This window comes from Phalacrocorax carbo, chromosome 2 (assembly GCF_963921805.1).
Source record: "Phalacrocorax carbo chromosome 2, bPhaCar2.1, whole genome shotgun sequence".
Lineage (NCBI taxonomy): Eukaryota > Metazoa > Chordata > Aves > Suliformes > Phalacrocoracidae > Phalacrocorax > Phalacrocorax carbo.
Window position 1 is genome coordinate 129,054,383 of NC_087514.1, and position 27,928 is coordinate 129,082,310.

The window sequence follows — 27,928 nt, forward strand, 5'->3', positions numbered from 1 at the left end:
AGTACGGCCCAGAGTCTGTGTCCCCTGGCTGTCCCCGTACGGAGACCTCCTAGGCCACACTGCAGCTCCCTTCTGGCCTGTGCTCTGCAGTTTAGTTCCCTTGGAAACCACACACGTTTACACCGTTACTAAAAGCAACAAGTATAATAATTATTTTTTCAATGGTAATGAACCATAACATTTAATTTTATTGTTGGAAGATGTATTACGTAACGTATGTTTCTATTGTACATATATCTACATCAAACCTTATTTTCTAGGTTTTTATCGTTGTGTTAAAAAGCAGTATAAGATGAGGATGTCCACATCTCTTAAGTTTAATTCCAAACATTTCCTCTCTAAACCAAAAATATTTTCATTCTTCTTTGTGATAAATCTCACTTGTGATCAATTATTATATTTGCATACACATTTTTTTAACATTAAGCTAAATGCTGAAGGAATGATATTCCCAGTGTAGAGTCCAAAATATAATAAATAATACATAATTAAAAAAATCTAGTGTACTTATAATTTAAAATAAAGGAATCACATGTTGTTAAAACAGCATTGCACTCAGCTTTTATGCAATTTTAGAAATTCTCTTTTCTCACCCCGGATTTGGGCAATGACCAGGGATCACTTGATGTTCTGGAAGAAGTTGCTACCATCCTTTCAGCTGAAAGTTGAAGCATTTTCAGAGATGTCACAGGAAATTTTAAATGATGCAGCAGCAAACGGTATTAGATTCTGATACAATTGAAGAAAAAGTAAGTGGTAATTAGGGTGATTGGAGTGATGCCTGGACATGGTGGGGAATCTGTGGCACTTGAACAAACAGAGACCCCACTGGGAAATGTTTTGGACAACACAACACAGAATGTTGTTCGTGTCTTCTGTTGTAACCAATTTTATGTGCCTGAAACCAATTTATTATGATTTACCAAGAGCAGGTTACTGGAAGGCTCTGAGCAGAATATTCTGCTATTCCTTCCTTTCTCTAAAGTTCAGACAATGTGCTGTGCGTTTCACAAAAAGCCCCAATTTTCTGTCTCCTGAGTAATGAAACTCCTGAATTAAGTTTCATTAATGACGCCCTCCCCCTTTAATAAATACATATGGTTGGGACTAATTTATACTATAAAGCAGGTGTGGTGCTGATGTGGGAAGACTCCCAAATCTTTCTTTTTCTGTCTTTGCAGCCTCTTGGAAAGTGTCATCATTGGTTTTAACTCCAAAATTGAAAGTGCCCTAACAAAATACTGATAGAAGTTTGCTTTGCTAGTGCGTACTGTACGAGACCATTCTCGTTACCGAACATCAACTCTCATTCACTTCTTCAAAAGACAGGAGGTGAGCAGGGATGCAGGCTCTGCAGAAGAAGCTTCTTTAGAATATTTTCTATGCTACTGTCTTTGAGGATCAGCTTGGAGAACCACGACAGCAAGAATCAAAAAGATCTTCTTGGCTAAAACTGACAGTGTGAAAGACTTAACTCAGGCTGCAAGCAAGTGGAAGTAGGCACCAGTATTTTCTTCCTAGGGTAACCACTGTTGAAACCTGCCGTTTCCCTTCATTTGCTGTTTTCTGTCACCACTTTTGTCACTGGAATAATAAGCTCATCCCATAGCTTTATAAGAGCAAATGGATGCCACCGATACTCTCCATTTCAACATAATCAGGGAAGTTGTTACCCTTCTTTCTAATCTAGTTCAATCTTCTTTCACATTCCACAAAAGTTTCCTGAAGAGTTGTTCTTAAATGTCATTAAAACGACAAAAAAAATTTCTAATATTTCAGTCTCATTCTCCCATCCAAATTAGACCGCGGACGAAGGATTTAAGGAAGGTTGTGCCAAATGCTGAGGACTGTTGGTATTCCAAGTCAATTAGAGCACTTAGTGCCTAATTAAGTGCTAATTTATGGTCTGTGCAATCTCATAGAGGGTAGAAATTTGGCTCAGGCTAGTTGGAAAACAAAATTTTAGCTATTACATGTGAAAACATCTACCACTTTTATGCATACAAAACCTACTTTGTTTTATATGAGTTGAGTGCACTGTAAAACAAGGTTAAACTCTTATCCTGGTTTGGCTGGCTTCCTCTTACAGTTTCAAAAGTTTCACAAATATTCGGGTTTTTTGTATCCTCAGAAGTCATAGAATATGCTAAAGACAAGCTGTCTGGCAGCCAATTTTCCATGTTTCCTCAAAGGGCAAACTTAACTGTTGTCTACAATAGCAGAGTTGAGAATCTATTGATGCTCACAGTATCTTTGTTCTCTGCTTCACAGAATAAATAGAAATTTTAGCTAGAGCTGAGTAAACCGGGAACTGGCGGCAACTATTTGAGGCAGGCTTTCAAACGACCTCCCTAATTTCCCTGCATGCTACAGCAAACACAAACATCTTTCTTGTCCATGCAGGAAATGTATCTGAAATCCCAAAGAGAAGTAATGTTGATTTCTGGAGACTTGACCTCCACAGAGGCCTGTCAGTCATCTCTGACGTAGCACATGGGAACGTCCAAATTGCCACACCTGATTTGCATTCTTGTTACATACACACAAAAACAAGTCCTTCTCATCTTCACTCTTCGCTGCCTCTATGCATTTGCCAGAAAGGACGTGAACAATCAATCCATTCTGCGAGATGAGAGAAGAAGGAAAAGAAAGAGCAAACTAAACATAAGGGATTTCCAGTAAAAGCTAGGTCATGCTTCTGAAACTTTTTACATACACTAGATCACCAGTAATGACTAGTTGTTCAAAATTTTTTAAGTATTGCTTTAAACATAATTACTAGGTTTTGCTTTCAGCCCAGGGAATGGTGAGTATTCGTAATTCCTTTTGAAAGCTGACAGGAATGGTAGGCTCAGAATTCAGTAAATCTCTTTCCACTGCTATTTGTTTCCTGTGGGTACAGGTTGACATCAGCATCAACTTCAGTACTATAGGCCACAAAATTTCAAAAGGACCAGCGCTTCCCTTAGGAATCAAACCAAATCACAGCAGGAACTGTACCAGAGGACTGCAGCATCCCTACAACTACAGTAACTGCTGTTTTCCCAGGCTGCCCTAGAGCATGACATTTTTCAGTCTTGTAGAGGAGTTCCTGTGCTGCTGGGTGAAATCCACAGAATAATACTGAATTTCTCTAATAGGAAGTTTTCTGTTGTCTTACAATGCAGGAGGAATTTTGATGTTTCCCTTACTCCCAAAGGGCTCTCATTTGGGAGGGTTCAGGATGCCCAGACCCTTCCTCTATCCAAAAGAAGCCGGTAAGGATTTGCCCTGCTCTTATTTTCACAACCACTGATTCTGATTCTATTCCTGTAAGGCCAGTAAGACTAACAGTTAAAACAAGGACATATGAATCTAGGTAGGATTCCTGTAATTTGTATTTTTAAATCAAATTTATTTCACATAGACTGTGTAAATGGGCAAGAGGCATCCTAAATTTCCTGTGTGAAAATGGTACAGAAGTGAAACTTGCCCTTCAAATACCTTATTCCTTCCCCACACAAAAATCCTGTCAACCACCCCGTGATCCCACAGTCACCATCAGCTGCCTTCCCCTCACCGACCTCCTGGACATCCCAGTGCTGATGGCTGTTGTCCGTCTCCTTTGTACAGTTTTGAGGGATAACCTTCCCGTGTCTGACATCAAAGCAGAACAGCGGAGCAGAACCAAGCCGGATTTCCTTCATGCTGGTATATTCAAAGTGCTGGAAAAGGGAGGGTTTGTTTGAACAACAATGGAAGGACATCCCAATTCATTTTTAAATGCTAATTCCAAAAACAATTTCCTGTATATGTTTGTTAAGATGCAACCCAAACATGAGTAATGGAGGCCCAACAGCCTTGACCCTGCAAAGCAAGACCCCCGTTAGCTAATTCGGCATAACGATTTACCTAAGGAAAGGCTTTGTGGACTGCAATGTATAAAGTAAACCCATCCTATAATAAAATTTTCTAGTTTAATAAATATTTGAACAGAAGGGTGTTTCTGGCAGTGTTCGCACACATTGCAGCTAGAAATGTGCCTGCAGCTAGAAATGGGCCTGCAGCTCACCCTGAGCTTAGTGTGAGCGGAAAAACTTGCTTGGGACTTGCAGTCAGTCTGTATTGGTTTGGCTTCTCTTAATGCATTAACTTGCTAATCTAATGCCAGCTTGGGAGTCTACATGAATTTCCCTCCTGTCTTTGACTGCAGCGTAGGCACTAAACCGCAGTTTTAGGCACTAACAGGGAAACCCATCCCCATTGTTCTAGAATTGTTACATATTTTTTACTCCCAGGCTTTCTGTTCTCTGGACACTACCAAATATACTAACAGATAGGCACTTAATGACGTCTGCTGGAGCAAAGTGTGAGGACCTGGCCTCGCCAACACATGGAACATTGCCATTTCCCATATGACAGTCAGCCGCAGAAGAGTGGGCATCATTGCCTTAGCACATGTATAATTTTGAACACATCAGTATTTCCACTGATGTCAACCCAGCTATTTACATGTTGGAGCGACTGTCTTCTGGATGGTTCCCTAGATCTGATACAGTGCCTATATATGTAAAGTATACAGTACCTGGGTGGGACTGTCACTGCAAGGAAAGAGTTCTATAGAGCCTTCTGCAATGGCTCCTCCAGGTCTGTAATCTGCACAGAAGCCAACACCAGTATTGTAAAGCTGTAAGTAAAGGTTTATACAGAAATAAAGCACAATCAGATACAAACAAAATACCCTTCAGCTAACTTTTTTGTGATTGTATCCCTTGATGATATATGGTTTTGCTCATAATTCAGGCAATATTTTTTCTTCAGACTAGATGTTGCATATTGATCTTGCAAACTGAGCTGATATAAAAGGCAGAGTCTCACCAAAGGTCAGTGTTAGCCAGTGAGTTTTGTTTAAGTTAGAGATACCCACTTCTGGTTTTAACTGTTACGATAGTGAAATCTATCAAAATGTTTATGCTAACGGAAAATTGCACCTCAGCTGGACAATGTAATCAGAGAAAAAACACGATATTCCAGAAGAAAAAAAACATGTGACAATTCCTGTGATCCACACTCAGTTCTTTCACTCATCTCAAGCAAACTTTAATAATAAAGAAGAGACAAAATAGTAAAAGAATACACTAAAATCTGGCTACAGATAGCAGAGTGTGACTTAATTAGTAGACCTTGTTGCCTTGTTGGGGGAAAATCCCTTCCAGTAAGGCTGCCTGGAATAAATTGATATTTTAAAGAATGATAATCATCAACTTACATTTCTCTCTCAACATTAAGAATATTGCTTCCTGTACACTCTCAGCCAAGGAACTGCTATTGCTACCACCTCTGCCCTTGGGGAAAGCGCAGGACTGAAGAACTGCTTTTTTCTCTTAATGCGCATGGGTCAGCACAGGGATATCTGAGCCGCTGTTGTGGTTGCCATCTGCATGAGTCAACACAATTCTCTTCCTTTACTAATGGCACCTAAAGAACCTAAGGTTAGGATCCTCTGAGCTGTGACACTGAACTGAGTCAGACAATCTGGGTTCAGCTCCTGGCTGGCTTTCAACATTTATGTGAGACCAGCTGTTTGTCTCCTTTGCCCTTTTCTTTCTTCTCCCATCCTTGTTGCATTGTTGTGTTTGGACAATAAATGTTTCAGAGCAGGAACAGCCTCTAACTCTATGCTCACTCAATACTTAGTACATGGAAGCAATACTGGGGTCTTTGAACAATGCAAAAACACTAATCATTCTTTATAGTGTGTTTTCTCTTACCTTACCAGAGAATCTTGGTGTGTTTTCAGGCTGGGAGAGTTCAGGGTACACATTTGATACAAACCATTGGAAATTTCTACAGCCCAGTCTCTTCTGTAGCTGAAGGCGCTCACTGCAGTCTGGCTTCTCTGCCTTTATGGAGAAAGCATAGGGGCAACACAGTTACTAGTGCATTTGTGTTAGAGACACTAGAAGTGAAAACGACTACATAGAAATTATCCTGCATGTTATAGACAGTGATATATATCTTTCATGAGTATGCAAAGGAGAAGGATCAGCTACAGCCTTCCTCCAACTTTGTGCTAAAACAGCAGTCTGGCATGGTGACAGAAGTTAATGTTTCAGAAGTAGCACACACTGTGAAAGTATTTCCTCTAAAAATTGTTATTATTATACTGCAAGGTGTCAGTCTTTGTCATCTTTTTAATTAAAAAATCTGGGCTAAGTTTGATATTTGTTGCACTGAAATCAGTGGGATTGTATTAGATTGTCATTCAGTACAGAAATGCCCTGCTGATTAAAATCAATTTCCTGGACTTTAACAGCCCAAATTACCCAGTTATTGTTACTCGTCCGTGATCAGAGGATGTATGTGATGACAGAATTTAGCCCAAAACATAGTCTATCACGTTATTATCTGACAGTTACTAAATCTAGTAAGTGAATGTATTTTTCAGCTATAAAGGTATAAAACCTTTTCTATGATTTATGTGTTTTCTTGAATTATATACACACAGTGTCAACTCTCACCCTTCCTGGTAGCAACTCTGTTCTGAAAAAAGACAAGTGCCTTCAACCCTTGGTGCAGCTGCGGACATCTGCACTGCAAAGGACTGATTGTCTGAATATTTGAGGGTATTTAGCACTGAAGACGGCTAACAGGGTTCTGAAAACCTCTAAGCAGGTAAGTGTCCAATCCTTCAGTTTCAAAACGACACAAACCACTCTTCTAAATCTCTCAGTGCCCAAATACTAAAAATATCTCACCACCCTTAAAAGTCTCTTTCCTCTTTCTTGCCAGCAGCAGATCTCTCCCTTCACCTTCCTAATTTTTAAAAATGCAGTTTTGGATTCCAGGAAACTGGTCTGGAGTCCTACGTCAGAAATTAAAATTTGTAACATAAGCTAAGAATTGCCTGTAAATAACTGTTTCTCAGACCAGCTATTTCTCTGTATCCGTAAGAAAAAAAAACAAACACCAAAAACAAAAAAAAACCCCAACCAAAAAACAAACAGGAACTTTGTGAAATGCCTGGAAAAAACTGACAAATGAAAATGAAGGGCCTTGGAGAGCGAAGAAGAGGTCTCAGTTCCTAAAGGCAGGGATCGATTGTGCCATGTGGCATTGTTTGCCAGCCCCTGTAAGCTGCACAGGCAAAGCTCAGCAGTTGCAATATGTTAAAGAGAACCTCACAGTTTAGTATCAGTCTTAGATTCAAAAAGTGTAACAACAGAGTTCAGTAATTCAGCACCACACAAACCTGCCCCTAAGAGGTTTTCTTGGAAAAGGGAAATAGAGAGGTAAAATGCTTTCCCTAAAAAGAGATGTTTCTCATGAGACTCTGCTTTGGCTGAAGAAGGCGATGGCAGTAATTCTCATTTTGTCATACTAGTTACAGTCTGCATTTGATGCTGAATAAATGGTGTAAATAATGTAAAGAAAGTCATTATCCCTGCAAACCAATCTGAAAGGAAACTGTGCTTGTAAATTAAATAAACTAACCACACAAGAAAAGGAGAAAAAGAGATGGTGGCTGAAATTGTAGCGAGCTGGGAAGAGCCTTATACATCTGCATTAACACCCACACCACAGGCATCCTGAGCAGGACGCGATTCAGACCATAAAATGGAAAGACTTACGAAGCAACCTAAACGGGGGTCACTAGTTATCTTCTGCAGTGGGCAATGCGGCTGTCAAGGCTCATGGAGATTTTTGCAGTGGCCATTAGGTGGCTCCGCTCACCCTCTCAGTGCAATAAATCCCCGCAGGGCCCATCTGCAGCTGAGCGGCAATAATGTCATTGCTTGCTCGTGTCTTTTGAATAACATCCCGCTGCACTGACATACTGAAAATATTGGCTGTGAAAGAAAGGCACAGAGAAAAGGGCCTTTTATGTTATGGTATGCTGAACACAGAGATCATAAAATTGATCATTTTAAGGAGCATCGTACTTAAAAGTACTAAAAGTATCCTGGCTAGAATAAACTCTGAGGCAAAAGGTCATGGTGCTTACAGCTAGTAAACTGTATCATTGGTGGCTGTGGTTTTTAGTACAGAAAATTGCTTCTCAGGTGACAAGAAAGGCCTTCAGGAAATTATTAAATGATTTAAGGACCTAACTGCCCATCTTAAAAGACTTGGCCTAGTGCCCTCCTTCCAGTTACATCTCTGTAACCCTTGTGAGTCAATTGACGAACCTGGCGGCCAGTGGAGTTCAAACCTACAACGCAGACAAGGATGGAGAAGCTTTTTGAAAAATGTGAAAATAGAATAAAAAACCAAATGCGATAGTCTCAGACTCTAGGATTAGCACAGCAGACTGACTGGAGAGACAGATCCACTGGTGGAGTATAAGGAGGTCAGACTAGGTGACAGGAGAACACACAGCCGTTTTCCTCTCTTCATTGCAGTGCAGCTCCTGCTGGATCTGGCTTTCTTAGACTATGGCCAGCACTGCAATGACTGAGGCACACAGGACTGAAATGCAAGGGCAAAACTGAATGGGAAACTCTGCACAGCACGTACCCATGCTCTGCCTAACTGTTTTCAGTGAATCTTTTCTTAAAAGCATGGTATTGTTAAATGAACAAGAAGATGAATGACACGTTTTCATTCACAACTGCTCACAAGTTTGTCTACTGCCTTGTAGGAAAGGATATCGTTACAAGAAAAGATACTGGAGCCAGAGAATTCCTGAGTACTGCAGCAACGATAACAACTACACATTATTAACAACTTAACATTAGAAGCATTAATGACATTAACCACAGCTGCATGACTCCCAATAAACAATCATCCACTGGTTTGTAATACATAGGAAATACAGTCCCTTGACTGATCCTGATCTGCAACGGATTATACAGTGGCTTAAAAACAAGCGTGGCTGTTCTGCAGTTGTTGGATGGCTTGTAGTCTGTAGATGGTTTAAGTGTGGCCGCATGCCAGGGCTACGCCACACACCTGGCTGCAAGCCTGTCTCAGCGTACAGGCTGCTGGGAATCTAAATCCCCGGAGGTCAGACTGCTGTCTGTGCAATGCATCTAATGAAAAAGTAACTTGTAAATAGTGGCTATGTTGAGATCTGACTTTCTCAGTTACAGACAGTTGCTCCTGGATGTCTGTCAATTCAGGAAAAAAATAACCTTTTTTGTCACTAGACCACTCAGATATGTTCCCTTCCAGTAGGAGAGACGCCACAGTTTGCCACATGCCCATGAATATTACTGAATATCCTTGTGAAGCACATGAGGAAGACCTTCAGTAATGAAGAAAGAATCCTCTAGGAGGGTTCTTTGAGCACACAGCGGTACTAGCTTCCACTTCAGATGCACTGCAACGTTCCATGTACTATCGGTGGAAAAATAAACCACAGCTTGTTGGGAAAGCTGAAGAAGGAGTCGTTTGGAGAAGGAGTCATAACTCAAAGACATTTGATAACTTCAGCAAACTACTCCTACGCACAAGTTTCTTTCCTTTCTGATCTGGCAGCTCTTCTACTGAAAGGTTTCATAGCAAGACTATCCCCAGCACCACACATGTTAATTGTTTGACTGCACACAGATACTCTCACCCCTATTCCACCCCCTACACCTACCCAAACTCACACTCCTTCCCTTAGAATGAGTTTCCCTTAGAAACAAACCACTACCTTGCCCAGCAAGTCTTTACCTTGCTGATTAAGAAAGCCACTGTGTCATGCTTGTAGAAGTTCTCTTTAAAAGAGCCCAGCCAGGTCTCTGCTATTCGGATTTTGTTCCTCACAATGGCCTCTTCATAGGAGAAAGCATGGGGAAAGTGATTTCGATAGACATGTCCAACTCGGGAGCATGGAATAATTTCTACAGAGCCACCACAGAGCCAGGTCTGAAACACAGATGAAAGCACAAAAAGATATTAGCTTATTTAGATTATCTTTATCTAAAAAGGAGAAGCTGCTTTACTCTAGACTCCACTTCAGGAAATCCTAATATGCACATTGCTAGAAACAGCAAGAGCATTATTATGTGCTTCTTCATACACTGTTCCCCACAGACACAGAGACACAGAGTAGGTGCTGGGCAAGACAGACCTTTGATTTCACCCAGTACAGCTATTTATATCCTTTTATGTTTCTCTGTAAACAAACAGTGCAGTGTAGTGAAGAGACCTGGGGGCACACCTTCTTTTGTCTGGGACATTAAAGACTCTATACCCTTTGTGTCTGCAATTTTAATTGCTTTTAAGTATTAGTTACTCTTTGTATTCAGCAAAAATCAATGCAAACAATTTAGTATTAAAACTACAGGTTGGCAAAGAAATGAAGCTACTCTTCCTTTGGTGCATGTTACATGCCAAAAAAGGAAAGGCAGCTTTCAGAAGGTGCTGAAAGCAGTGACTCTGTCCTCAGGCAGATAGCGATAGCCAGTGAAACTTCCTTTTCCTGACATAATGCTCCTAACTCACAGCAGCTGCATGTTCTTTTATAGTCCTGACAGATCACAGAGTGTGGGGATAGGTTTCTGCAAGGAAAGTTATATTCTCCATACCCCAAGACCTTCTGCACTCATCTGCTTTTATAAATTGCTTCTGTCCTTTTTGTTCAGGTTCCTTAAAAGCCCAATAGTTACCAGAGCTTGATGTTTTAATTAAGGTTCTTACCCTTATAGATAGCTCCAGATTTTCTGCTCCCCACATGCTCATGTCAGAATCATAAGCTCCAGTGTTTTGGAAGTAATGTCGATCCATGGCCACCACTGCACCAGCTACCACAGGGCTCCTGTTTAGAAAACCGTTTGGAAGTGAACCCTTTGAGGTTGGTTAGGGAATTATGTGAAGGGTGAAAATCCCACCATATCTGTAGAGATAGTATTACAAAATGATGGAATACTACTCCATGTAAGCTTGAATGACTTGATTAGCTAACCAAAAGACAGAACAACTGGAACATAATTCTAGGATTTGCCTTGGGAAGGGAGCCAAGAGCTGAATTATCAAATAAGGCTCAGAACAGTGGGAAATGTTACATACATGTACACCCAAAACAACAGACACCCAGATCATGATTAAAACATCTCTTTTAACTCTGTATGATCCATCTTTTGCTTCCCCTACAAACCTCCACACCTTCTCTGGTCAGGTTGTACACTAGTTGTGTCGATGTGTGGAAATTATTTGTTATGTTGAAAGTGCAACCTAGTTAGAATGATTACTAAAGGCCAAACAAACTCAGTGTAAACCAAAAACCTATCCCTTCAAAAAACGTTAACCAAGCATATGCAAGTAACCACGTCTTTCTTCTGGTAGCTGGAAGATGACCCAAATTGTACAGTTTTGCTGCTGAGCTGAGCAGAGGCATATCAGCTGATGGACTGTTACCTGATAGGGCTGATGGGAGACTGTCGTACCTTCTCTTCATGCTCTGGCACTGGTTCCCAATGAAAATCTAGTTTCCAGTCAAAAACACCTCGATGCAGGCCCACAGAGTGATAGTACTGAAACGTCTTCCAGTCTATGACATCTATGACAGGGGAGACGACGCTGTTTCTGAAAAAGACAATATCATTTATTTTCAAAGCCAAAGCACAAATTAAATTCACTACTCTGTTAATAAACAGTGGTTCTCCCCTTGACACTGTCAAGCATAGGCACTGTTCTAGATGTTCAGTGCCCTTATTTTCCCTGCTGATGTAAGCTCAGGTGCTCAGTGCATGAGAATAGTGAGCCTGTAGTGAGGAATCTGAAGTTCAGTAATGTATTGATTACCTGTACCTTGCATTGTCATTTAAAGCTATTCAGAATTTTGCTATCAGTTAACCACCGGAATTTTTATAAAGCTATTTAACACAGAGGCCCCAGCCTCTGATGTTACACATTCTGCATAGATGCAAAGTTTACAGCAGAAGATTAATTTGGCCCCACACACTTTACCATCCTTTGATTTTCCTGTAGATGTTCCACATGCTTCATGAGTTTGTCACTTCAGGCCAATGAAGAGTGCACTCATCCTTATTTTGTTCTGCTGGTTGTTTTGCAAAAACATTTATCAGCAAGCTCATAAACCAGTTTCTGTTTGTATTATACCACAAGCTTAAAATGCTCTTGCAAATGCACTGTTATAGTGTGGAATCTACTTTTAAGAGCCAGACCAGAGCCACTGCACTGTAAGCAGCAATCCAATTCATTTCTAACTTGACTTAAATTTTGGTTAGTCTGAGAAGAGGTATTAGACATCTCTGCATGGCAAACATATCATGGTATTTCACAGTGTGCTTGTACATCATCTTGGCATTAACTGGTACTTCAGAAGAGCATTCCTTGTTTTGGGTTGACGTATCACATTTGGAAATTTTCAGAATATGAATGCAATGGTATTAGGGGCTGCAGGAAAAAAGTGTTGAAGAACAACATTATCCATTTCTTCTCTGTTATGCAAAAAGGATAGCCTCTGGTCTCAGTGTAAGGGCTTGCCTATACACAGAAGTTCCTCTGGAGAAAAATCAGTAACATTTAGTAGGGATTAAAGTACACTGGAAAAAATTACTTTTGTTCTAGAGTAAGAGCATCCATACAGGAAATTATTCTGGAGTAGCTCTTTCCCTCAAAAATAACTTCCTGTTAAAACTGAGAGAGAGAAATGAAATGGTCCATTTTTGGGCAAAAATTAGGTGGTTTTATCCCCTCTTTTAAAGATTTATATGTTGGTCAGAGATCACTCCTGAGAGAAATATGCTTAAAACATAATACTATCAATGAAGAAAGGACATCTCAGAACTCTCCAACACATTGAGCCCTTTCTACTTTCCCAGGACAGAGACCAGAACCAGCTGAGGAAGACAGAGGCTCTGGGTGATGTTAGTGTAAACTTGACATATCTTCTCTGCCTTTACAATCACTAATGTTTTTTTCAGTATCAGGGTGGGGGGAAACCCCAAACTTTGTTTTATCATCATGGTTGCCATTTCCTGTAGAGAATTTTAGAAGCCCATGGAGAAACAGGGACTACCTATTGTCAGTGAATTGTATGAACTTTGCAGAGGATAGTGTTAAAATGACTCAGTTATTCCTGTGTTTCCTAATAAGAGCAGACTGCCCTATGATGAGCTAAAGAAAGATTTAAAATAGAGAAGTGATTATATTTCTCCATTCAGCTGTAAAATCAGCCTTTGTAATATGTAATAAAAGGCACTCTTAGGAACAAGCACTGGGTTTATAAATAGATGAGAGAATTTTATAGTCACCTGCAACACTTGTAGGCATGTACATTAAGGCACTGGTTTGCTGTCATTTGCCCACAGGACTCAAGAATAAATGGAAAGAAATTATACTAAAAATAATAAAGCTGATATCCCCCCCCGATTCTCTTGATGATACCCCTGTGATACAGTTTTGTATCCAGGACAGGAGCAACCACCTCAAACTCAAGCCAGCAGGAGCCTTTCTACTGAAAGCTGTATTTAACCTTTACTCACTAACAGCATGAAGAGGAAACCAACTGCTTCTGGAAGTTACTAAAAGGAGTGTCCTGATGGACTCAACACAAGCAGGTGTTTTTTCTTTGATATGCTGAGAAAAACTCCATCTAACAAGTTAAATGGATTTTCTATGACTGAACCTCAAAAAATGAAAAGTCACTGTAATTGTGATTTCTACAGCCTGCTGCATTCTCCAGCATATGAGTATCTGTCTGGTTAGGAGTCTAGCTGGACTTGTATACTTCCCACCTCAGTTTGTTGCTACTTGCTTAAATGCTATCTATTGCTACTTATTTATCCATTCTCATTCAGACAGGACTGAGGAAATAATGACCCCAGGGCAGTTTATTTTACAATTTCAAAGTCAAGAGAAAAATATCAGGAGCGTGTATTTGAGTGGAAGCCAGAAGGGGCAATGTAGACTAAACCGCTGAAGCAACCTTGACCACAAAGACTAGACCAAGGCAGTTCAGATAGAGACCATAGGGATACTCAGTTACGCAGAGATATATTCTGGATCAGATGATCCAGACATTTCAGACTATCCTACGTTTTCATATCATTTCAGCCATTTAAAACTTGTCCTTCTTTTTGGATCCACCTTAGATTTGTTGTGACTATAGAACTCCAAACTCCTATGATGCAATAACATTGGTGCAATTGCTCATAAGAGTAAGCATCACAGTATTAGTTCTTGCTGAAATAATCCATTATTTTTAATGCATGCTTTTGCTTTGCTTGTTATTGGGCATCAATTCTTCAATGCCATTCGAGAAAAATACCTGCAGTGATGTAATGGATTCTGATGGTTTGGAGACCAAGCAATTATCCAAACTATCTGCAAATTATGACAAGGAAAAGTACAGTGTTTAAGACAACTGAACATAACTCACTGAATAGATCACATTCTACCCTGGCTAAATTCAAGAGTAAACCAGAACAAAATAAAATCTCATCTCCTTTCCCACAAAATTTTACAGTACAAACTGATAACTGTGTTTTAGAGCTACTACTCTGGTAGCTCTTTCAGAATGCCAAGATGAACAGATTTCAAGAGTATGTAAGTGTAATGCTTGATCTTCACCTAGTATAAACTGGTGCAACTCTGCTGAAACCAACAGAAATACACCTTCCTAAAACTTTAAATATTTAGAGTGTCTTTCTGATCTGAAATAGAGGAATCCAGCAACTTCTATCTTGTGTGAAAACTGGTCAATGTCCAATTTTAATCTTAACCAAACAGTGCTTTACCTATCTTTTGTATTAATGCTTTTTTTAAATAAAAGATCTGTTTTCTGCATATTCATTGAAGGTTTGATGTTTGTGTGGTTCTAAATGCAAATTTGCCGCAGAAGGTAATTGGAAGTTGTTCTTAGCTATTCTTTTTGTTTTTAACTGGGTAACTGGCAGACAGTCAGCAGCTTCTTGGCACTTCGAAATTAAACACACACTGGCAAACTACTGCTAATTTTACTCTGTGGAATCCAAGGAAAGGAAAAAACAGGAAATTCAACCACAACTAGCAGCCAGCCTTTCAACCATTTGACTAATTTGTGAATATTTCAAATGCTTGCTTGGAACACTCATGAACTACAAAAGGTCACAATTCCATGAAAAAGAGCAACCCAAACAAGAACAATTTCCTGGTTTGGGATTTCTCAACCAAATACAATTGCGAATGAAATGTCTTCCCATGACCCTTTACAGTCACAATGGACATTATGTTCTTTTCTACTTTTAGAATAGGTAATATGAGGAGAGGAAGATTTAATTAACACATCTGTTTTGAAGTTTTAGATACACTGTTTTTTGAAAGTGCTTTTTATTGATTTGTACTTTCTTTTGCTGGGAAGGGAACAGATTTTAATCTGTTTAAATCCCCCTGTAAATAAGGAGGAACAAAAATACCCAAACATGAAAATTATGTGTTTTCCTTAACCAGCTTCAGAGTGGATCATTGCCTGCAAAAATCAGATAGCTAGGAAATCCAGGCAGTCCAAGTTCTCTGGCTCTGCACGTAGTCAAAACTTCAGTAAGTAACTGAGAACCCAAGACAGTTCCACAGCACGCTGCATTTTAACTGAAAGCATCTTGCTCGTTGGCTGAAGTCTTCAGGGAAAGAGTAGTGCAAAACATTTGAAATTAGATAGGGTTAATAAAAAGATAAAAGGCAGTGATCAGGAACGGTAAAGCCATGGTGTAACAGATTACTCAAATACTGCCTTACAGACAAACTCCAGACTAACTTAGGGCATATGAACAGTCTCTTTGAATTGACAGACTACTCATATGCTAGGCACTACACATATACTTCAAATCGCTGCTAGGTAGAGTGTTAAGGGAATGCTTTATTTAAAAAAAAAAAAAGTCTTTTGAACCCGTCTTTTTGTTAAAATATTCACATTTGTATGTGGGGTACCAAAATCTGTAGCAGCGACCAATACCTTTTACACTGGACAGCCAGGGCATTGTGCCATGAATCATGCCTAAATCCTCACTGCTCCTGCTTTCAGCAGTAATATTTGCTTTTGGCTTTAGAATCTCGTCTTCAGTTTCTTTACCTTAACTTTGTGAAAATAGGTCACCTACTGATCCTGATCAACTGTGAAAGACTGTAAAAAGAGATAGCATATCTTCGCATAACATACCATGCAAATGCAAAGCATTAATTTACTCAATTTGAAATGAGTATTATTGACAAATGGAGGATATAAAAGGATCAGGCAAAAAGAGAAGTCCCAGGAAGCAGGCTGTTACATGTGAAGTATATGCAATGTTTTCAAAACGAGGATAGTAGCATGGAAATGCATGCTCAGATGCTGGGGTTGTGTGGGCTCTGGATGGATAACATCATGCTTCCCTGAGCCTGCGAGAAGGCAGAAAACAGTTGGCCTATGTATTTGGTAGCTTGAAAAGCTGGGGTATGGGCCACTGAGAAGTGGAGAATCAGACAAAAAGAGATGAGGAGCTGTTCAACTTTAGTGCAAAATATTTCCTTTCTCTCTAGTATATTACCATAAAACTAGAAATTTTCCAGACAGCAGAACTCTGTTTCTATTCCTGCATCCTGTACACAAGCAGAGGCTCCCATTCACTCCTGAATGGGAGCAAACAGCGGATGAGATACCTTTCCACTGCTATGTTCATTTCTTATTCTGTTTAACAGCATTTTCATTAAATATTAGTAACCTAGAATCACAGTGCTAAGTAGAGGCACTTTGAATTTTAGAAACTAGATAGGCTTCTTCTAATAATACCACAGGCATCTGTTTCCTAACATAATATTTGAGCTGTGGTGTAGGCAGTGCATCAGCACAGAGGGAAACAGCCCGTGCAACAAGGAGCAGAGGAAAGGTTCTGTGGGCAAGCTACCCGTTTGCAAGCCACCCCTCTGCCACAGTTATGGTGCCCATGCCTTTTTCAGAGGTGGAATTCCTTGTCAGGGTTCCCATCAAGGCTCATTTTGCTTTCAAGTAATATTCTCAGGAACCACACTTTGGATCTTTTCCTTTTTTTTTAAAAAAATCATCCTGCTTCAGCATGATGGTCACTGTTTTTATGTTAAAGAAACAACCTTTTCCAGGCTTCATGACACAGTTCATTACATGCCCCCTCTGCCTTTCACTGCCTTTGGACCAAATACAAAATAGCAGCTGTCTCCTAGAAAAGGCAAACCCTTCAAAAGACGACTGTAATAACTGCACAGCTGCACTCCTATGACCATGCTACTCACCTGGAATTATCCAGGAACGCAAACAGTTGTCAAACGAAATGATCTGTGGGGCATCTCATCTAGTTTTCTAATGTTGTCCAGGTGCCTGCAGTATTCATCCCTGAATAATCAAAATGTCAAGGGATGCTTTACAAACCGCTGAAACATTCTCTAGGCGATATACTAAGCTGATGTACAGCTCTCAGTCAATTTGTTAGGTATGGTTCACAGAACTAGTCCCAGTCAAGGTGCCCATAAGTGCATGTGTACTGATTTTAGAAAGACTCGATACTTTTTGGGAAAATAATTTTGACTGGGTTAGCGAATAAAACCGTCATGTAGGGAGACGAAATGTCATCACCCAGAGCAAGTCAAATATCTGTCAAATATTTCCATACCTGTAAAACTGGGATAAATTTTTTCATGTTTATCCTGTCTGTCATTACCACAGGCTACTCAGAACCAGGTGTATCTCCCTTTTTGTGAGTATGTTCAACTCACAGGGATGTCTCAGTTTGGGCAAGGTTCTCTTGGCATTGCTCTAAGACAGGTCACAATAATAGTGTCAGACCTGATCAGGAGCCTAGAAAATTAGGCTTAATCACAGTTTTTCAAAGTTAGAATCTCCCTTCAGCTCTGCTAAGTTCCTGCAAAGGTTTGGGCTTTGGAAAGGCTGCATTTTCCCTTCCCAGCAAACAACTCACTCACTCTAGGTGATTAAGTGTTTTTCCATCCTGTCTCTCCAGCAAAAGTGCATGAGTTGCAGCTTGATTGGTACATTAAGAAGAGGAATGATGGATATTTCACCAGTAACTGTCAGCTTTTTTTCACTGTACTCTCCTCATTTGGGTAGTCTCAGGGAGTGCACATGATTCAATTTAACAGCTCCTCAACTGCTAAATGAAGCCAAGTTGACTATGCTAATGCTTTACATTTCCATAGTGATCTCCATGCAAGCATTACACGCAAACTGTGAAAAATCATGAATTAACTTCCTTATCAGGTCAGTGTTATTTATCACCATTCTTCAGCTGGGGAAAGGACAGTGAGGGAAAGTGATTGCCAGATGCCTTGGAGCCTGTTTTCCCTGTGCACTGGAGAATGGCACAGGTTCTCCACACTAGCAGTGACAGAGCTTCCAGGGTCGGACACAGTGACTGAGACAGCATACAGAAAGGGATGGTTTAGATCATATTACTGTCAAACATCCTTCCACCTTTGCTCCATGGATCCAATTAGCCATTAGCTAACTCACTGTTAAATTCTGCTCTGCTGGAGGAATGAATGAGCCTACAAGCCCTATAGGGGAAGCGAATCCCTTTCTTACCCCCTGGTGACTGTGCTACATAAAACTCAGAGCTGTAGTAGGCTTGGTGGCTTTGCATTCCCTTAGCAGGGATAATTTTTGACAGTGAATCACTACAATTGTGGTGGGGTTCTAACTTCTCCCTTGCCATTGTAATTCCCCTTTCACTATAGCTCTCCTCTGACACTTCTTGTAACTCTCTTAATTTCAGCAATACAACCTTGAATAAGGACTGGCCAAATGGTACAGATGGGAGTTTTGCATGAACATCAACAATAGCCTATAGCTCAAGGCAGAATCATGAAGTATATTCATAATAAACCATCTAATAAGTCAGCAGACAAAAAATAATCTGGTTTTCCAAGGAGGATCATTTAGAAAAAATAGTCCTGACATCCTAGGGCAACATTACCCTTGCTTGCAGTATTTTTAATGTTTTCATCCGAATGATGTAATAATTTCTAAAAACTCAAATTAATTCTCTTACAAGCAAACATAATCAGCCATAAAAGCAGCTTGTTCCACAGCCTGGGAACAGCCTTTGAAGGTCTTTAGTATGACTATTTAACGGTCTGGTAAAAGTTTTAAAGATGTATTTTTTCTTTTACCCCCTCAAGCAATTCACTTTTTCCCAACTGGCTTATGGGTAATCATAGACAAGTTAACGTAAAAATATTTATTTCAGAAAAGTCCCTTTAATAAAGGATTTACTGCCATGTAATTCTTGAAAGATTTTCAGTGATTTAATCTCTTGGAAGGACTTGGGGACTGCATAGAGGAGCTCAGCTGTACATTAGAAAACAGGCCCAAGCACCAACCTAAACATGAAAGACTTGGAAAACATGCATTTGTGTCCTCCTCTGTCAGTTTGGTGTCAGTGAAAGTACCTGTAATTAGCTAGAACTGTCTAGGCTGCCCAGAAAATCTATTTTTCCTGTGGAACAGAGACAGCACAGGTGACATTGGTATGTAGCCAAACTGGCTTAGGATGACAAAGTATCTTATCCTTGGCTTCATGACTGAGACAGCTAAAAAGTAAAAATAATGGAGTCTTACAGTAGTTTCTCTGGTGTATGTTTGCCAATTTCCAAACAGCTTGAGACTGCAACTTTTTTAATTCAGACCACCAGGAAGCCTTCTTAAAGCTCTAACTGGATATAAACTGACAGTTCAGTGATACTGTGCATGAAGTGAGGGTTATCAGCCAAGTGACCTATCCTGCTTCCCACATATCAGAGCGATGCATGTGGTGATAAGGTAGAAAATCAAAGCAATGTGAGCAGAAGGAAGAAGGTAACAAAGAGAGGATAGAAAAAATACCCAAGTCTTTCTGAGTACATCTCTTTCAGCAGAAATTTGCATATGCAGGGAGCTCAGAGGTCACGGGGATATTTACCGGTTGCTGGACAGCCTGGATAGGAGGGGTTCCAGCCAGCCCTTCTGACACTCGCAGTGTGAATCCATGAAGACGAGCACATCCCCAGTTGCCCGTGCAGCTCCTAGCATCCGACCTCGGATGACTCCAAGCCTCTTGTTGCTCCGGATGAGTTTCACACCGTCCAGCTTAGAGATGTATTCACTCAGAGCTGACTTCAGGGGCCCTGTCAGAAACAGAACCCTCACTGAAATGTTCTAGCTTTGATTCAGCTGTTACAGAAATGCAACAGGTAGTAGGAAATGCTACTTCTTGCTGGTAAAATGTTTTGGGAGTGTTTGTTTTACATGCCCAAGTAGGCCACGTTCCACATATTCCCACAGCAGCATAATGTCAAAGAGAAGTAGAGGCTAATGGAAACTGGAATTCACTAGGTGTGAAGCTATTCCTGTGGGAAATTTAACAGCGTCCTCTCCTGTTTTCAGCAAACGGTGGATGCCCTCATCATCTCATAAAAGGTGTAGATCAGTATGAGATACTACAGGTGTTTGGCCTTCCCAAGCACTTTGGATTACTTTAGCAATGTGAAGTTTTCCACTCTATGCTTCAGCCAAAGTCCAAGCCTGGAAATTGTTACAGCAGATCTGGTCCAGTGGGAAGGCTAAGATTTGCATACTGTGATCTTACTTTAAAGTAAGAAAGTATAGCATGTTTGGAAATGATGGGGAAAAGAGAAACATATTTCAAAGCTGAAAGGCTAAGCTTAATTCTAGGGATGGAAGAGTGAAACCTGGCAGCCAGCTCAGGGGTCTGCTTAGCTCTCTCCCTGAGAGTCCTCTTTACCTTCTACTCTCCACGTACTTCATGGAGAAGGACAGTTTCTTCCCTGACGCTTTGGAAGAAAGAGCTCACATGCAGAGAAATGGGGACTACCTGGCTGGCTGAGATCGTCGACTAGGATGATATCCTTGAGGAAGGCCTTCGGGGCTGTGTCCATAATGCTGTGCACAGTTCTCAGCAGAGCAGACCAGGCTTCATCATGGAAACAGATGATGACACTAGCAGTAGGCAGACTGGAGTCATATTCTTCCTGTAGGCACCTGCATGGGATCAAATGAGGGAGACACTAGAAACACTGGTACAACTGACTCCTTGTCTGTCAGAGCAAAGTTGTAAGCTACACCTAAACCTTCAGAGATGGAAAGCAGTTTAAGATATTGGCCCACTTCTAACAAAGCAAAGGAAGTATTAAGGTGTCCAAGACTGGAATACAAAGTGAAAATATGGGAATGACATTATAAAAATTAAAATGCAAAAATAGGAATATTTTGCTGTATTTTGGGACACTTTCTTTTGCTCTGGCTGCCTGAAAATACACAGCTCAACAGAATTGGCCCAATAGCCAAAGAAAGAGAAACTGAAGACGATTAGAGCAAAGCAGAGGGGGATAAAGCAGGTGGTCAGTCTCCACCGATTTCCACATTTTCTCAATAATACAGGAAATAGTACACTGTAATGCAGTACCTTTAAGACTAACAAGCAAAATAACTCGTCTGCATGACAGATCAGATTACCTGTGGACTGGCTGACTAGCGAACGAAGCCAACGTCTCAGTCCTGTACAGTAAAGCAATGGATACTTACATGTCAATGAAAATAAATGTAGATACATTTAAGAAAGTAAATGTATTTTCCCTATAAAGCTTGTACATGTTGCTTTTTTTTCGATGAAAATGAATCACTGATGTATAAGGCTCCCACCTGGGTAGATTATCTTTATGCCATTTTCTGCCATTTACTTTACAACTCCAGGTCCTGACACAGCCTACTGCAAGACACCTGGCTGCATGGGTCAGTGTACGGCATTTCTAGAGATGCTCCAGAGTGCCAGCTGGGGCTCACGGCTCCTCAGTTTTCCATGGGGCTAAGTTTTCACCCATGACTTTGAAAAAACTTCCATCAAAATTACTGTGAATTAGATGTTGCTTTGACAACTCAAGCATTTAAGAATGAAAACTGCTTCCTATTAATCCTCACAGAAAATGTATATGAAAACTATAAACCCTCGTCAAACAATGGCTGTTTCATAAATCTAAGCAAAGGATTTACAAATCACATTCAGAACAGAAAATGTTTTCTGATGTACCAGTCTTGGTTCAGAGAGACAGGACACACTATACTGGCATGAGGATGCACATATTCCAGAAAAAGCCCTCAAATGCATGTTGTAGCGATGCAAAGACTGCCTATATACCTGCTTTGCTTATATTAGAAAACACATTTTAAAATCTTTTCATTTCCTGAGGAGCAGTCATTCAGTTTCTGAACTCATTTAATTTCTAGCAGCAAGAACTTCTTCAAGGAATTACAGATTTGGCTGAACGTGGCCCATTGTTATTTCAGCATTTTTTTATTGCCAAGCAAATCATCATACAGATTTCACAGTGGTTGTTGAACAATTAACTACTCAGCAGAAGCTCATGTAAGGAATATAATTTTAATGTTGCTCTGTTTATTACCATTTTACTTAGAGCTTCTATTCATGGACTGAGGCCCTATGATGCTAGACACTATCCAGACACAAAGCTGCTTATCCATAGTCTGAATGATTTAATAACAAATCGAAATAAATGAATACTATAGATACACTTCAGGGAATATAAATTTAGAATGAGCACAATTATAATAATTTATTATAGTTTATACTATTTCACATTAATATCTTTTCATATAGGGAGGCAAATTGTCTTCAAGATTTTTACATCGTAATGAATCTATGTTGTCCTTGGTTTACTAACTTTCTGTAATCAGCAATGCTGTTATTTCACAACTTCATATGGGATAATTGCTTCCACTTTCAGCAGGATGGAGAAAAGGATACTCTTGTGACTTGGCAGTGTTTATATTTTCAGGCAGAAGAATCTAGAGGTGATTAAGAAAAGTGAAGATCTGATGCAGCCCTTTTACTACCATGCAGCTTCCAACCAGGAACATCCAGTACAGCTCTAAGTACCTATATTTTGCACCATAATACTGCAATGTCTGTTGCTAGTACTGTGGTTATAGCAAGAAAATAAGGCTGTTGTAGAATCTTAATTGGAAAAGAATTGAAAATAACTGTACTTGAATACATAACCTAGGTGGCAAATGTTTAGTTGCCATGGTGATTGGCAGACTTGCAATTCAGATGTCTAATCTTTACAAAAATGTGAAACGCTACTGGTATACAGAACTGCCTTCCCTGTAATTTGGAGCAGTTTCATAGACTGTCCATCATAAATCAGCATTTCAGAAAGTCAGGGCCGTGACTGATATGAGACACAGTGATTTAATCCCATTTGTGAAAAATAAGGAATCAATATTAGCAGCAATGAATAGGACAGCAATCCTGACACAGCAAAAGGCACTGCTGATGGGGACTCCCACCCACCATCAGGAAAATGTCTCATGGATGTTCAGCTCCCAACAGCACCCAAGTGGAAGCTATGCTTTTGCAGTGGAACTTAAAACCTTTTTAGGCAGCTTGTGGGTTTCTGTTTGTCTGTGTACATTTGATACTCAAGCCCAAGAGAGGAAAACAGACCTTTTTTTCAGGCAGAACTCCAAAATAAAAGGCACAATGGCAGGCTTGGTTTGGGTCCACTGTCCCAAAATGGTGTCAACAGCAGCTGGACCAACTGATAGCAGCAAAAAGCCCTCTGAGGGACGAAGGTACCTCAGAGGATGAGTCTTGATGTGGAAGAACAACTTTATAGTGCAAATGGACAAGTTCTCAGGCCTTTTCTCCCAGCAACCCTGACTGTTTCAAAACTGATACTCAAAATAAATGGGGCAAGACAAGTACCTGATTCATCCGTTGGGGTATGTTTTATTGTGGGATCGGTAGGAGTGCTGGAAGAGATAGTTTTATGCATCTACATTCTGAAAATTAGCATAAAACATTTACCTGGAAAGGCATGCAAAGAAACGTGGGTTATGTTAGAAGCTGGAGTCTGGTGAGAGAGGTCTAAAGTATTGCCTTCCAGGTAAAGAAGTTGGATCCCAGGCTGCCAATGCACAGCACAGCCCACAGGCTCTGGTTTAATTCCAGCAGAGCTCTGTACTCTTCACATAAAAAGAAACTGTAGTTATGACGGTCGTTGCTCCAATGCAAAGCACAACAGACCTCTTCATGTGAATTTCTAAGGAACAGCAGCTAAGTATATCTTATGACATTTACCTTACATCTTACACTCTGGTTCGAGATTAAAACTGAAGTATGTAAGTGTGAAGTTTGGCCAGCTGTATTTTATAGTATCTGGAATTGCCTCACAATTAGTAGGCATAGCTTCTTGTACCAAGAATTTGCCACCTAATTTCAAGCAAAATGAGAGAGATCGAGTCCATGGAGCTAACTCACTGCAATGTCTCAAACTGATTGGGTTCTCTCTAACTAAATAATAACAGACATTTTTAAGAACTGTTGTTCTTAACTGTTGAATCATGTTTGATTCAAACAGGATAGAGGAACAGGCAATCTGATTCCTTACTGGTTCACTCTCATTTTACGCTAGTATAAAACTGGACTGATAGTTGTGAGGTAGGCTCCCAGACTAAATTTCGCCTAAAAAATATCATTGAGGTTTATGTGTTGTGCCTTAAAGGACAGGACTGGCTTAGAGGTAGACCTTTGCTGCAGGTTTATGATCTGGATTTAGACCTGAACAACTGTGAAGCCTCGGATGTTCAGATCTGTGGTTTCAATCTGCGCTCTATAAGCTGTGGTGTTGATAGCTCTTTAGGCTACAACTAGTAAGACAGGAAAACCCATCCAAGAGATCTGAGACCATGGCTTAAATCTTACCGGTAGTAGTACTAATTAAATCTGTCTCTTGTTGGATGGCCCTTCAGCTGCTGAAGTAAAACTGCTTTTTGGCTGACATCACAGGCAGTAAACCAGGGTCATCGCTCCTCCTTTGAACATTACATAGTGCTGCCAGTGAAGCATGATGAAAAATAACTGAAATAATATTAGCATTTCATTATTCAATGGAAGTGTAGAAAACACAAAGCAAGTGTAGAAAACTGTTTCATGCTCTTTCCTTAGGATTGTCCCCTTAGGTTTAGAGCCACCAGCTGTCTTTAAACGTGAAAATGATCGCTAGAAAAATTATTATATATATATCCTGTGTCTTACTTAAAATGTTTTCTGGCTTATCATTCTACTGTGTCCTGGGTGAAAGCCACAGCAGCTTTTATTATAGGAAGCAAGAAAAAAAGATGCCCAACCACATCCTCTTCCCTCTCCCCTGGGCAGGCGAGCATAGATCCACCTCAGTCCCCTTTTACGAAGTGTAATTAACTGCCCCTCCTGGGCTGTTGGTGTAACTGGATCTCAAGTCTCCAGGCTGGACACGGGGCTTCAAACGTAATATAGGGCTCCAAATGCAACTCTTGTTCGATGCGGCCCTGCAGCCTGGCTGCTGTTAGCTACAGCGGTGTTGGCGGATCTGATGAGACACACTGCTCTGCACCTTCCTTCCCCCCAGGAGTTTCCTTCCAACGTTTGTCAGGTCACTTGTTACACTACAGAAGCTGAAATCCCCACCTCCTGGTTCCTGTATCACCCCATAAGCCCAGCGACCCCTGGCAGAGGCCCACCACCATGAGGTGATGGCGGCGGGGAGCGGAGGGGCGGCCGCTCCCTCCCCTCTGCCCCGACCCTTCCTCAGGCAGCTGCTCGCCTCCCGCCGCAGAGTGGGCCCTTTCCCGCCCGACAACCCCGCGGGCCCCCGGCACCCAGCGCGGCGCCGTCCGCCACGCGTTTTCCCACCCCAGCCCCCGCCGACCGACAGAAAACCGGGGCGGGGACAGACAGACGGACACACGCACCCCGCGGGGGCCGAGGTACACGCAGCACCCCGCGCCCGCCCACCGGCACCTGCCGTGCGGTTGTGGGGGCCCCACCAGCCGCCGCCGGCAGGAGGCGCTGCCGCCCGCCCGGCGCCGCGTAGTCGCGATGAGGGGCCGGGGCGCGGCGCGGTGGCCCGGCCGCCCTGTGGCCGCGGGGAGGCGGGCGGGGGGGGGCGCAGGTTGCAGACGTACATCAGCCTTCGGCTGAGCCACGATCGTTCGCCTTCCCCTTTCTGAGCCGGTGACCCCCTGGAAGCCGCAGCTCCCCACCACCCCCGCACCCTCGGCCCCTGAGGGCTCACACGCCGCCCGTGGGTGGTGCAGCCCCTGCGGGCTCCGGCAGCACCTCCCGCGGGCTCGGGGTGCGCCCGCGGCGGGGGAGGCCGTGGCCGGGCAGCCGCGGGGCGCCTGTGGGAGCCGGCTGGGGCGGCCGCGGGGGCCGCCGGAGGGAGGCTGGGCGCGTACCTGGCTCTGCGCAGCGGGGCTGCGTTCCTCACACGGCGTGGGGGAAATCATTGTCCCCGACCGGAGGGCAGGGTTTGGTGGGAAGGACGCGGGGTGTCGAGGAGGAGAGGTTCCCGGGGAGGTGGCGGCGGGGAAAGAGACAGGTTTTCTCCCAGAGATTAAATAGGGTGTTTTACTTACAACGGGTGTCGTACCTCAGGGAGCTCCCTGCGCAGAGAGATCCGCTCGCTGAGCGCTTCGTTAAAGCCGTGGGTTTCCAGGCCGAGCGGCCGCTCGCCCGCAGCAGCCCCTTCCCCAGCCTGCAGGGGAAGGGACAGGGGCTGGGACTCCGGGTCCCCCTCAGCCCTCGCCTCCGGCCGCCTGCTCTGCTGCTTCACCACGCGATAGCCCTTCCTGGCCTTGCTGTGGTTCCTTCTGCCGGGGGGCGACACAACGGCCACGATCAACTCGTCCTCCCGCAGGGAGATGAAAGGTGATAGCCCATCCAAAGGGTAATACTGCTGGCTCTCCTCCTGGGTCTCCAGCATCTCTTGGGTCTCCGCAAAGTCCATCTGATACCCTTCCCGGGGGTTGAACTCCACAGGCTGGAAGGTCCCTTCCTTGCTCTGGTTGCTGGGTGGTGGATTCAGCGTTGTAACCATCAGTAGCAGAAAGCCCAGCATCAGCAACAACAAGAGAAACTGCAGCTTACGTGATCCATATCTGCACTTCTTCCTCAAGAACATACTGTTGGTGACAAAACGATACAGATGGTCATGTTAAATATCACTTGGATCTTTCTCAGTCTCCAGTCCTCGGGTTGCAGCAAAGCCCTGGTTTTCACTATGTGCCAAGAGGATTTTCTTGCTCCCCTCACATTTCACTGTTGCCGTTTCATGCTTTCCTCTCTATTTACAGACAAAATATAACATTCCTATTAATATTGCACTTACTGTCATAAAAGGTTGCATGGATCCAGTGAGATAAAGTAGATCTTTTATTATACAGTCCCAGCTCAGTTAGGAAAGCTCATGTTTAGCTGATGAAAAGCGTATCTAAAGTTTTGATTTTTTCCCCTTTTTTAAATTCTAAGTAAAAAGAAATTCCATTTCTTATAGTTTCCTTCCAGAGTAGTTCCTCCTTCTTCAAAGTTTCCAGTTGCTGCCTGGATTGAAGCACCTTATCTCTGAAAGTGGATCTGACAGCTCTCCCCGGTTCAGAGGCTTCAAGTTAACTGTGATCAACAGATGAGAACTAGTCGGTCCCTGACTTTGTTTCACACGTAACTACGGCACTCAGTCAGGAAGCACTTTGCCAGACATAATACAGAGCAATGTGTGCGTCTTTCTCTTGGTCCTAATGCCCTCACTGTTCTTGTCCTATCAAATCAAAACTTTGCAAAAGCTGTAAGATGTGAAATATAAGAAGCAAAACGTCGTATTATAAAAGAAATCAAGGCACACCATGAATTGCTCTGCTTCTGAATAGCTGTATTAAGTTAAGAAATGCTCACAGCGAGAAGCAAAAATTTTATAAACTGGGTAAAAGATGGAGTGTACATGATTTATTTAAGCTTAGATTTATTCATATGGTAATGTGCTAGCTAGAGTATATTTCATTTTCAATAAATACTTACAGCTGTAGGGATTTTAACACTGACATAAGGATGCCAAATTATCACCTGGCAGACTGAAGTTGTCTCCTCATCCATAAATTTGGTATTGCAGGGGATGCAGCACTTCAAGTTTTCAGTAGTCCAGGAATAATGTGCAGAAAGCC

The 27,928-nt window shown here is 41.8% G+C and overlaps 1 protein-coding gene across 2 annotated transcripts; it reads right to left on the minus strand.

The window, feature by feature from the left end:
- Positions 1-168: 168 nt before the first annotated feature.
- On the minus strand, positions 169-27,928 carry GALNT15 (polypeptide N-acetylgalactosaminyltransferase 15). Of its 2 annotated transcripts, XM_064444313.1 has the most exons (11): positions 27,786-27,927; positions 26,351-26,896; positions 20,748-20,914; positions 19,836-20,040; positions 11,326-11,493; positions 10,609-10,726; positions 9,640-9,834; positions 5,751-5,882; positions 4,565-4,666; positions 3,564-3,704; positions 169-2,622 (listed from the first exon to the last, which is right to left on the minus strand). In XM_064444313.1, the coding sequence occupies exons 1-11, from the start codon at positions 27,809-27,811 to the stop codon at positions 2,476-2,478; spliced, it is 1,947 nt and encodes a 648-aa protein (XP_064300383.1). In that variant the 5' UTR covers positions 27,812-27,927; the 3' UTR covers positions 169-2,475. The 2 variants fall into 2 exon arrangements, with proteins under 2 accessions (XP_064300383.1, XP_064300385.1); XM_064444315.1 differs by lacking the exon at positions 169-2,622 and having other exon boundaries at positions 3,582-3,704; positions 4,565-4,635; positions 27,786-27,928.